The sequence below is a fragment of the Calidris pugnax genome, unplaced genomic scaffold (assembly GCF_001431845.1).
Source record: "Calidris pugnax isolate Ruff unplaced genomic scaffold, ASM143184v1 scaffold13, whole genome shotgun sequence".
Classification (NCBI taxonomy): domain Eukaryota; kingdom Metazoa; phylum Chordata; class Aves; order Charadriiformes; family Scolopacidae; genus Calidris; species Calidris pugnax.
Window position 1 is genome coordinate 17,679,241 of NW_015090810.1, and position 12,692 is coordinate 17,691,932.

The window sequence follows — 12,692 nt, forward strand, 5'->3', positions numbered from 1 at the left end:
ACAAAAATTATAACTATTGTATGGATTTGTTTGTTAATAGAAAGAGACTTCTCAGTTTTGTTTTTATAACTAAAATGGACAGATGTGATGAGGATGAGGACCAATTAATGCTTAAGTCGTTAACTCATTTCCAGTATAGTCTCCATGAAATTTCCTAAAGTGGTGACTAGAAAAACTTGTTTTCTTTTGTGATACACATTTCTGGCAGGACTAAGGCAGTATCTGTCCTCCAAAACCAAATTGTTTTGGATACAGCTGAGAAGACTTAATTGATACTAGTTACATTCCATGGGTAAATAAAAGTAGAGGTTAATTCATCTCCTGACTCCTCTGCAGTTAGCTTATCTCATGTGAATGGTTGACTGCGGTAGCTCTTATAATATTTCAATATCTGCTGCACAGTGGAATTACAGACTACTTTGTCATTTTTTCGTTGTTTTTATCCTTTCTGTATGGAGGTCCATACAGAAAAGTTCATACATACTCTTCTTTCAGCACAGAATATGCATGACATTCTTTGGAAAAAATGCGCCTTGGTTGTAGCAATATTGGTGCTTGTTGTAATGGCTGGCTGACCTGGGTACTTTCAGGAAAATACACTTATAGTAGATTTTTAAAATAGAAAATGAAATATTAGATAAAGTTAGCAGAGTAGTTCCATTCTTTAGAAAAACTTGCCTAACACCAGTTGCAAATTGCTGTGAAGCCCTTTTTCATTTGTAGCTCACAATCTTTTCACTAGAAGAATGTTGTAAGAGCAAAGGAATGGGTGATAGTAAAATTCAAAGACCTCTGTAATGATTTAAATACACTGCTGTTCTAAGGGGAACTAGTGATTTTAGGCATGCTCTAACTTGGAATCTGAATATACTTCATCCTTTTTCTTCATTATTTACTGATAATCTTTAATGGTAAAATAATGAACTTGCATGTAGCTTCTTAAAGAGAGACCATAAATACTGATTTATGCATCGCTATCTCCCCACTGGGACTGTTTAGTTTGAGGAAGAGGAGGCTTAGGGGAGACCTCATCACTCTCTACATCTACTTCAAAGGACATTGTAGAGAGGTTGGTGCTGGTCTCTTCTCACAGGTAGTTAGCGATAGAACAAGAGGGAATGGCTTCAAGCTGCAACAGGGTGGGTTTAGACTGGACATTAGGAAAAAATTTTTCACAGAGAGAGTGGTCAGACACTGGAATAGGCTGCCCAGGGAGGTGGTTGATTCACCATCCCTGAATGTGTTTAAGAGTCATTTAGATGTGGTGTTGGGGGATATGGCGTAGGGGAGAACTTTGTAGAGTGGGGTTGATGGTTGGACTCGATCCCAAGGGTCTTTTCCAGCCTAAATGATTCTGTGATTCTATATATTTTTGTGGGAATGGTTTAATGAGTTTATATATGAGGAAAGTAAAAAGTTTAGGTAACAACTAACTTATCCATCGTTCTGGACAAAATCTTTGTAGCTTGGATGCATCTTTTGCTAAACTTAAAATACATCTCACTGTGAAAATACTTCGGAAGTGTATTTAATTTTTATTATTTATTTTAAGCATAAGCTTGAATACTTGTGTAGAAATGGTTTAAATAAGTGGTGAAAAGTTGGTAAAGTAAACAGTAAACTCAAATGGGAAATGCTTTGTGCTATTGAATTTGATTATTGCGGGCTGATTAAGCAATATGTTCTTTTTCTTTTCTGTCATTGCAGCCTGTGCTTTCCGTTACAATGGGCTCTCCTTTGTCTACCTCATCTACCTCCTGCTCATTCCTCTGTTTGCAGAACCCACAAAAACAACGATGCAAGGTAAGATTTTCATTGCTTCATTCTTCAGAATGCATGGTGGACACAGTATGTGCAAAAGCCTTTGTGTAGTATGTGGTGAAGTCCTGAGCATTTTCTGCTCATTAAGTGAGCTAACTTGTAATACAGTGAGACTGAAGTTTCACTATATGCTGGATTTGGTGCCAAAGGACTTCCAACTGTGATGCCATTCTTGCCCTATAGGTGCAGCAGCGCTGTCTGATAGTGGTACTGGGGGATCCTTTTTATGTCATTATTTCACCTAGACTACTGGCATGGTCTGGGTGAAAAATGAGCTTTGGGAATCTCTGCAAAACCATCCTATCGTAAGCTGTGCTCCAGGTCTGGATTTGTAATTGCTTTTGAGAACTTAATTTTGTCTCAGTTTGGTCTCAGATTTTTCATCCAACTGTATTTTAGGCACTTATTTAAACACCACTGCCATCCTGACTTTATGCAACTGCCTGAGTAAAAACAACTAAAAAGGCTTACTGCTGGATTTGACAAATAACTTTCTACCTCAGGCATATGGGCATCTATGTATCACATACCAATCAAACTTTTGCAATTGAAAATATGAAAACAACTATGCAGACCTATAAAGGCAGAAAACATTTCAGAAGTATTACGTTCTTGCTGTCTGTAAGGGCCTGTTGTCTGTGTAAAGGAGTGGCTTCTTGAAAGTCAACACAAGTGGCTGTATAACAATATCAAAACTTCAGGGCTTGTGGTCTGTTGGTGGAATTTGCAGTGAGGATGCAATCACAGATTATCTGAGGTGTGCTTTGACACCTAATAGAAGTCTTTTGGATGAGATTGCTGATGACTAGACGCTGGGTATAGTGACATCTGAGTTTACAGGGCCTCTATGAAGTTCTTACCCAAAGATTTAGGCACTTTTTGTGGTTTCCTGGAAAACCTTAATCTTGACTTTGTTCTGCCAGGGTAGTTTCTTAGCAATTTGGATTAACATATTTTCCTGTTTCCTTAGAAGAACTTGTAGACATTTCAGGTGGTTCTTCAGTCCCATGTCTGACCTCTAAACACTGGTTAACGGAAACTGATACTCTTTCTTACCTGAAGAACTCACTGTGATTTGACTGAGCAACAAATATGTAGTTTCCAGTGCATTAGCTGAAGAATGACATAATTTCAAATGGTTTGTAGCCAGGTCTCCTTCCAAATACCATTTCTGTGTCCTACCTGTAGTTATAGCCATTGGTCCACTTTCCCCGAGAAAAGAAATGTATTAAACTTTTCTTAAGTTCTCTGAGAAGACATTGTGGAGAGTCTCAGGTTCTGGTTTAGAGTGACCCCTCAGGTTCTCATCCTTTTTTTCTGTTTACTGAGAAGATGAAGAGAGGAAGCAAGATTTTCAGAACTGTGGAACATAGTGACGGTACCAATCAGTTTCTACAAGTTGCAGTACAACTTTTGTTGTACCAGTTTTTACTAGAGATTTCCATTAACCATTATTTGAGGAGGGGAGGAAGTAAAACTAGACAACTCTCTTCTTGCATCTGTTTGGGCACATGGTTTCTGTCAACGCAGATTTTCACCCAGTCCATGTATAAGGGAGGCAGCATAAAGAAGAGAACTTTCTTCTCCAGGTCCTAGCAGGGAGAAGCAAGGCAGAGTTACGTTTGTGTTGTGGAAAGCGTATCCTGACCTATCCTAATTATGACAACTCACTGTTTTGCTTTTATTTTAGCTAGGATAGATGCCAATCATTTTTTAGTCTTCAAAGGGCTTACCAAAATGATATCCTGCCACAGTGCATTTCCCAGGCTACGTTCATTTAAAATAGAATCTGTACTGAATTAATCCATTTTGCATTCTTCTTTGGTTTTACTTTATAATTATTTGGTGTGATTATAGCAGTATCAATTGACAGAGATATCCATGGATCTGCTACACAGTCTTGACACCTAAGCTAAAGGAAAAGAAGTGCAAAGGATTTTGCAAGGGTAGTATTATTGCTAAGTGTTATTAATAAATAGGATATGAGTTATAAATAGATCAAAGTCATTTTTCCAAAAATTGCTTAGAGTGGCATAGATTTGAATCATACCAAATTTAGAGTCTTTGTGAATTGCAATCTTGACAGAGCTATGAAACATGGCAGGAATTGGGTGAGAATTAGAGAGATTTTGAGATCTGGTCTGTTAGCTATAGAGTTCAAACTTCTCATCCCTTGGTGAAGAAGCCATCTTCACAAAAAGTTAGAGTACAGAAGTAGAAAAGTTGCCAGTCATACAGATGATTTGCATTGGTGTTTCATGCCTTAATTCCTACATTTATATCATGTCTCTCTACACTCTTCTAATTTCCCACACAATTTTTCACCCAGTTTGCACCAGTCTAAGAAACTAATGCATTGACTTTTGGTGGGGATCCATACTGATTGGGTGGGCTTAGCTTATGTTGACTGTGTAAATGTCCAATGGAGCCAGCAAAAACAGAGTTAAAAGATAGATAAAGTAAGCATAAAAGGTGAGAAATCCCACTCTAGGTAAGGCTGTCAGTCATTTTTTCAGGGGGAAATTAGGAGAACATTGTGAGAATGAAACATCAGTAAATGCCCAGCTGTGAGTTAAAGTTTCTCTTAGAAGTGCTGAAGGTAGCAGTAGAGAAGGAAGCACTCATTGGGAATTTGGATGCAGCTTCCCAGATAATACCCAATTACCCTGGGTTTCTTCGTGTGTTTTACTTTTGCTGCCCCTTTTGTGCCAGGAGAAGTGATTGACAGGACAAACAGAGCCCTTTTCTAGTTGCCGAGAGTGACAGTGGAGAGAGATCCTAATTTTCTCCTTTCAGTGTCTAAAAAAGTCTGTTTGATTAAGACTAATTCCTGTGTGATTTGATAGACACTAAATCATCTAGTTTGCAACCCTGATGGTAGCAATCCTTTTTCAGAGGAAAATGCTTTCTTAGGACTTTGGATAGTTTCCCCATATTGTGTGTCATGTTGCAGTACATTTCTCCTGAATTTCATATTATGATGTGTTCATGAGAATTAATTTCTTATATAAATTCAATATTTCCGAGTGTAACCATTTTGGCCTGCTGTTCCTGTCACCTTTTCAAATTGTATATGTATGTCTGTAGGTGTATCTTTCTAGAAAGTGTTGAGGTTTGTTTTTTTTTCCTTGTCCAGAGAATGGAAAAGAAAGGGGAAATCTACAACTATTTAAGCTAAAATCAGCCAAACCACCAGTAAATCAAAAAGTCAAAAGTTAAATGAGACAAACTTTATCAAAAAAACCTGAGCAAACAAGAAAACCCACTCCATGGGTATATATTTTGCTTGTTTTGTCGTCTTTTCTATATTTTCATTTCTGTCATTTAAATCATATTTTTGAGCCTTCCTTTCTATTCTATTTCTGTTTTATTAAAATAATCATTTTTTCCTGAGATCCTGCTTCTTTTGATTAAGTCTTTTTATTCTTTTGAGTTTTCTGGACGACTCCTACTAGCTTTTCCTTCCTCGTCTCTTCTTGGCTCACTCAGCTCCCCGGTCACAATCTCTGACCAACATTCCTCTCTCTTGCACTTCCATCTATTTTCCCAGTTTATCACCTTGCACTTTCCAGTAACTGAACTTAGGGAACGTTCCTCCACCAAGCTTAAGGGTTTTCCAGGCTACAGATTTAGAAATAAGTCTGGAATGGACAATATCAGTCTAGATTAATTTAAATTTTGACAGAAACATAAACACTTAGAAACACTGAGGAAAAAATTTTATACTTGTTGAAATGCTTCAGACGGTATTTAAAGCTTAATAACTAAATATTTTTCTTCTCCCCCCCCCCTTAAATATTTTATCTTCTTTTAAAATGTAATTACTAAGATAAAGTAATATTAATCCTTAATCACAGAGATAAGGCACAGTCTCCTGTCACTGCATATGTTCAGTATATTTGTTTTACTTCCTGTCAGGTGAAAATACCAACCTCTTCTAAAGTATAGGAGACATCTCCTTCAGTTAGAGCTGAAACGCTGAATTATTTAAGATTTAGCTGAATGTGTTTGCAGAAATATTACTTAATTGTCCATGAAGCTGGCTGAATAAGGGAAAATGTATTCATGAGCATTTATGTGCAGCTGAAAAATGTTATTTGGTTAGCTCTCTTGTTCAGCTCTGTCTAGTATTTATAACCCTTCAAATCAGTGATCACAAAGCTGATTAAACACCAAAATGTGCTACTCTGCATGAAACAACTGAAAAAAAAATTCATCACAAATAACATTTCTTGTCTACAGGAGTAATTTAAAACTTGACTAGAGGAGTTTTTCAAGGGTTGTTGATGGGAACTGCTTTTGAGGCAGGTACCTTGTTGCATTTGTTGTAAAGCAGTGTGAGTTTGTCCATGATTTTCTATATGAATTATCTCTAAAATCAGCAACTGATTGGTAACCTAATTCTCTGGAGATAACAAATAGGCAGTAAAATGGTAAACTTGCAATAGCCTAGTTTCTAACTTCTTTGATTGGGAGATTGTTATATTAGTGATTTTTTTTTTTTTTTGGTGTCTAATATCTACTCTAATTGTGTCCTTGTCCTTAATAAAGGCTTGTACATGCTGTTGTTATAGAAATAATAGAGCTTGACTACGTGTTTTCACCCTGTCTTGGCCCAATGACTCATTTAGCAGTACTAAACTTTTTTATGTGGTGCTTTTTCAGACATAAATTTAACAGACATGAGTTTTCGTTTACTTAGTTTTGTTAACTTTCCTTTATTTCATTTAATAATTTCTGATTAATAAGACTCTGTAGCCAGTCACCATGTAAATAAAAAAACCCTGAGGTGGAGGGAATCACTTAATTTTGCATATAGACTAGATTTTTCTGGCTCTGCTTATGTTAATGGCAAAAAGAATGGGATTGCTTCTGAATTAAAATAGTTCTCGGCATGATAAAACGTGTCCCTTCTGTCTTGAAAAAATGAACTTGGCACAGCACTTAGATCAGTAAAAATGATGTTTTAAGAAAGTGTAGATTGATAAACTGATGAACAATGTCCAAATCATAATAATTTTTAATTGAGCATTATTTTGAGTATGGCTGAACTCATCGTAAAGAAGTAGAACAGTGGAGTTTGTTTTGCACATATGAAAGGGCTTGTGATTTGGAATAATCTGCACAGAATTCCGAGATGCAGAAAGGTTGCAGTGACAAATTCGGATCACCAAATATAGCTGATGAGGTTTCAGGGGAGTATTGATCCAAATGAATAAGGCAAAAAATTTTATTCAAACTTTATTTTGATTTCCCTGTGTGAACAGTGCTTCTACGTACACTCATCAGTTTTATAATGCATGTGTTTTATTAACAATCTTTTTACACTCTAGTGCACTACTTTTCTGGAGTTTCACACTAACTTCTACACTGAGTATGATGCAGATGGGATGGGATTCCCCATTAGTCAGTTTTGGCTCACCTGTCCTGTCCGCTCCTCCCCAGAGATGTGACCCCTCTACACTCTTCCACTCCTGACCCTCCAACTTGGTACATAACAACCAAGGTCAGATTTTTTTTTTTATAGAAACAAGTATAAGGAAAAGCCTGTCTGCATAATATTCCTTGATATTAACTATAAACATCAGGCTTTATCACTTTAGAAGCAGACACTGTCTGAAAAATAAGCCATTAATTTCAGGGTGCAGTTAGTTAGAAGATAGGTAGCTGAAAAGTAAAACTACTGAAAAGAAAATTGGTTCTATTTTACCTCAAACCAGGACACTCCACTCTTTATTCTGTACTATTTTCAACATCGCTACTGTGTTTTGTTTTGTTTTTTTTTTTCTTCAAACATATACACAATCTGCTTACTGGATTTTTAGTTGTATTGATGGGTTGTACACTGCACTTCTGTTCTTCAAAACAGTCATGTCTGCCAGAATGGACATTGACAGACCATAGACCTGGCCATGTTCTAATCTCACTATAAATTAAAATTTGTGAATTGGCTACATTTGTGAGGGATATGTTTTAAAACATGTTTAAAACATAAAACATATTTCAGTGAAAAATCTTCATGGTTTGGGGTGGTGCAACTTGAGTTTGGACCTATTTCTCTTTAGACTTACTATATGTTTATATGCTTTTGAGAAGGGTGTTAACCATGTTTTACCTGTGTAACCACAAGGGTTATTTATTCGTCTTTTTAAAAAATTATTTATTACCAGTTATCCTTAAGTGATCAATGGAGAGTACTCAGGGCAATAATAGAGATGCTGATTAAAGGGAGTAGGGACATCTCTTTAAGACGTCTTTGAACTACTGAGTTTCTTTGTATGAGCCATGCATTAGTATGGAGATTTATTTATAACTCAGAAAATGATTTTCAGCAATTAAAAATGGGATTTCTACTGGATTAGGCATGTGTTTTCCTATGGAGATTTGCCAGGCTGCTACATAAACATCCTTTGGCTCAAAATACTCCATCTCAGCTAGGTTTCTCTACTTATAATGTAAGTATTCTTTTGGGAATGAACAATGGTGCATGTTATTTATAATCAGTGGGCCAGACCCTGAAGTATTTATTCATGGAAGTTTTAGCAATGAATGAGTGAAAATGAAGTGATACCTTTACATTAACCAACTTCAGAAATCCTCTTGCACATTAAAAGCCAGCGAATGTTTCTGTTAATGGTACTGTGTGCTTTCTCATTATTTATCATCAAAACATTTTCTTATGGAATTAATTAAAAACTTCTCCACCTAAGTGAATTTACAAGAAGCATTACACTGACAGTGTTGGGTACAGAATCTTGTATCTGTCTTACATTGTTGCGTATGATAAATAATACCTGTGCCTTTATCCCTGCCTTGTGTAATGCTGTTCCCAAAAGGGATATCTGGTCTGAGAAACCAGAGTCCAGTTCCTGGGCTGGTTTACTTTTTGGCTTCCACAGAAGAAATTGTAAGCAGGAACTCCCATTAAGGGGTTGATTAGATGATGCGTCACACATGATGTGGGTGATGTGATAATGTGATTTGCTTTATCATTTATTATATGAGTGTCGGCAATGTTTTTGGCCCTGGGTATGTCAGAAGCTTAGCAGCATGTTGACTGAAACCTTGCAAACAAATCAAAGCCAGCAGAGTTTGGGCAATGAATGCAGAGGCCAGGAGGAGAAAGTAACTAGAAATTTATTTTAACTTACTGTTAAATAATGATATGGACTTTTTTTGTATGGTTATCAATGGGTCTTTGGAAAGATTCAAATGAAAAAAAAAGGGTCCTGCTCTTGGTACAGAGGGAAAGAATTCTTCAGAGGGCTTTGAAATAATCTGCTTGCAATTAGACTGGTGCGATTTGGTGGTGGTAGAAATACTAAATTAGATAGAAAAAAAGCCATTTTAAAGGGGCTTGACACTCTTCTCACCTGGAGAAGAGGAGGCTCCGGGGAGACCTAATAGCGGCCTTCCAGTACCTGAGGGGGGCCTACAGGAAGGCTGGGGGGAGCCTGTTTACAAAGGCCTGTAGTGACAGGACGAGGGGCAATGGCTTTAAGTTGGGAAAGGGCAAGTTCAGATTGGATATTATGAAAAAGTTCTTTACTGTGAGGGTGGTGGAGCACTGGAACAGGTTTCTCAGGGAGGTGGTTGAGGCTCCTTCCCTGGAGATATTCAAAGTGAGGCTCAGTGAGGCCCTGGGCAACCTGGTCTAGTTGGGGGTGTCCCTGCTGACTGCGGGGAGGCAGGACTAGATGACCTTTGGAGGTCCCTTCTGGCCTGGACCATTCTATGATTCTATGACACTATCATAAGTTTAAATTCAGAGAACTGTTTTCATTGTAAAACTGAGAACGCATAGCTGCATTGATCGTCCCCCTGTACTCGGCACTGGTGAGACCCCACCTCGAGTACTGTGTCCAGTTTTGGGCCGCCTACCACAAGAGGGACATTGAGGTGCTGGAGCAGGTCCAGAGAAGGGCAACGAAGCTGGTGAGAGGTCTGGAGCACAAGTCTTACGAGGAGAGGCTGAGGGAACTGGGGTTGTTCAGTCTGGGGAAGAGGAGACTGAGGGGAGACCTTATCGCTCTGTACAAGTACCTGAAAGGAGGCTGTAGAGAGTTAGGGGTTGGTCTCTTCTCCCAAGTTACAGATGATAGGACAAGGGGTAATGGCTTCAAGTTGCGCCAGGGGAAGTTCAGGTTGGATATTAGGAAACATTTCTTTACTGAAAGGGTTATCCAGCATTGGAATGGGCTGCCCAGGGAGGGGGTGGAGTCACCATCCCTGGAGGAATTTAAGAAACGTGTAGACATGGTTCTTCAGGGCATGCTCTAGTGCCCAAGATTACTGGTTTGTGGTGGGGTGCTGTGTGGGTGGGTGATGGTTTTTGGTTTGGTGGTGGTTGTTGTGTGTTTAGGTGGTGGGTGGGGGTTTGTGTTTTTGGTGGTGTGTTTTTTTGGTTGGTTTTTTTTTTTTTTTTGTTGGTTGGACTCAATGATCTCTGAGGTCCCTTCTAACCACTACGATTCTGTGATTAGTTTTTCTATTATTTAGCTTATTTAAAAGCATTATTTTTCCTTAGATATTAAATACCTTTTGATTCGGGAAAAAATATAGTCAGTTTAGCTTGATCTGGAAGTGATTTCTTTAGTTATTTTAATGTTTTAACTTGATCCAAAGCCTAACCCCATCCCTGGTGATAGCCTCAAACTGAAAATGTCACTGTTTAATTAACAGCATTTAATTTAACTCTTATCAGTTAATAAAGACCTAGATCCAAAACAAAGCTCCCTTTTCAGCTCAAGGTATAGGTAAATGCCAATTTATTTCATGGAGAATATTCAGAGGACCTCTCAGAAATTTTTTTTCATGGGAGCAACTCTGAAAACATTCTTTCTTTTTTCCTAATTCATTAAGCTACATGCAAAACCTAATTAATGTCAATTTCACTTTCTACAGCTTGTGAAGGTTACTTTTCTAGCTTGTCCTTTGTTTTCCTGTTTGTTAAAATCATTGAAAATTGGTCAATTTTCTTCGTTTCCAGGAAGTATGTGCAAAATAAAACTTTTATTGTTGTTATATTTGGAAGTTGAAAGTGCAGAAATGGGAATCTAATCTAGAAATAATATGGTAAATACTGTTTTCTGTAAGCGAGCAGTCTTCCCACCTAACACTACTAAAGCCTAAGGAGAAATTTCTGCCATGAGTTAGTGAGACAAGGGCAGAGAGTGTGCTTTTAGACCCAGCTGTAAAGTTGAACGCTGACAAGAGTGCTGTCCTGAATGTGCACATTTTTTTTCTCAAATTTGGGATTTGGGGTAGACTTACCGTGAATTTGAAAAGATTTTAAACTCAGAATGACCTTGTGGCATGTTTTTAAATGGAATTAAATAATGAAATTGTAAAAAATAGTTTTACAAAATCGTATAAAAATAGCAGCATCATAGAATATGATTGAATATGTGTCATGTAGTCCTGCAATCCTAATACTGCTTAGTCAGCCCACAGATTTTGATGGGAAGAGAATGGTGCTGAGTATGCCAGGAATGCCGAACTTTAAGGATTATTTTTTTTTCTCTCCTTTTTGTCCTGAAGTGTGACTTTCTCTGAGGTAAATTGTGTTGGGGTTTTTTTAGTGTGTTGCATATGTAAATCGTTGAAAGGTCTCACAGTTCTTTCTGTGCTGGTTTTGACAAGCAGGGATGTGTATTTTTGTTTTGCTCATTGGCATAATTTTATGTGGCCTATTTGTGTGTATCTCAGCGAGGATCCATGTTTGAGATACAGCTCTGGATGTAGAGGGGTCTTGTTGGCAAAGAGTTGTTGCGGAAGTTGGTTGTAAATGTTATAGTTTACTTTTTTGGGCAATATATTGGAAGCAGGCTTAGGTTTGACAAGGGAAGCAGTTTCCTTGAGCCCCTTTCTGCTGTCCCTTGTAGCTATGACAGAGCTTCAACTGGGTTGTCTTCTACCCAGGAATATGGTAGTGTGAGGTGCAATGCTCACCTCCCTCCTGCTGCTCAGCCTGCCCAGCACAGCAGCAAGTGTGAGACTCTGTCCCAGGGGATGCCCATTTCTCATGCGCCCTCCACCCCATAACAGGAATGAACCAGCCCTACAAGTGACAAAGTTTCATCGTGCCACTTTTGCTGAGATGTCTTGATAGAGCTCTGTCAAAAGCTGTATGTTACAGAGATAAAATGGAAGTAAAAATTATTACAGTGGTATAGCTTCTTAGCTCTGTAAATCAGAAAGCAGACTGAGGAGAAATAGGAGGGATATTGTTGAATCTACATCGACAGTAGAATTCATTTAAAAGTCAAAATTACATTGCAGGAGGAAGGTAAGAGTTTGTGAGATCTGACTGGATTCAGATAATAGTAGAGGAGAAAATCAACATGGAATTGTTATGGGATGCTATGAATTAGAGGATGAATGATCCTAATAACCACACAGCCAGATCTTTCCCTAATGCAAACAACTTCTCAAAAAGCTATTGAATTGTGAAGAACCAGTGATATTTTAAAATTGGTTTTGGAGGGACTAACGACGTCAGAGAGAGTTGGTCATCGCTATTCTCATGATCCAAAGTTAACAAAAAACAGTCTTTAAGGTTTTCTTAACCTCAAGTGCAAGTAAGTTTAGGGAAACTAGATAGTGACTGAAGAGCTCAAGCATTTGAATGTGGTGACATGTTCTAGTTAAAAATGCAGCAGCCTTTCTAGAGCTCCTGTCTTAAGCACTGGTGGCTTTTAGGGGTTAACTCCAGACCTAACTTACTGACCGATCACTCCCACAAAGAGCATTAAGAATAAACAGAGAGTTTGCAAGAAATGAGTAAAAGGGGAATAATCTGTAAGGAAACCATCTTAGAGGTCAAGAAGTGTTTGGATGAAATAGAATTTGCCAGAAGTCAAGCCGAGTTA

The 12,692-nt window shown here is 38.0% G+C and overlaps 1 protein-coding gene across 1 annotated transcript in view; it reads left to right on the forward strand.

Moving 5' to 3' along the window:
* The window catches only part of PIEZO2 (piezo-type mechanosensitive ion channel component 2), a 309,432-nt gene that overhangs the window by 55,239 nt on the left and 241,501 nt on the right, over nucleotides 1-12,692 (forward strand). Inside the window, exon 2 of the mRNA XM_014938745.1 lies at nucleotides 1,708-1,803. Within this exon, the coding sequence (XP_014794231.1) occupies nucleotides 1,708-1,803 (96 nt within the window). The remainder of the gene's footprint in view (nucleotides 1-1,707; nucleotides 1,804-12,692) is intronic.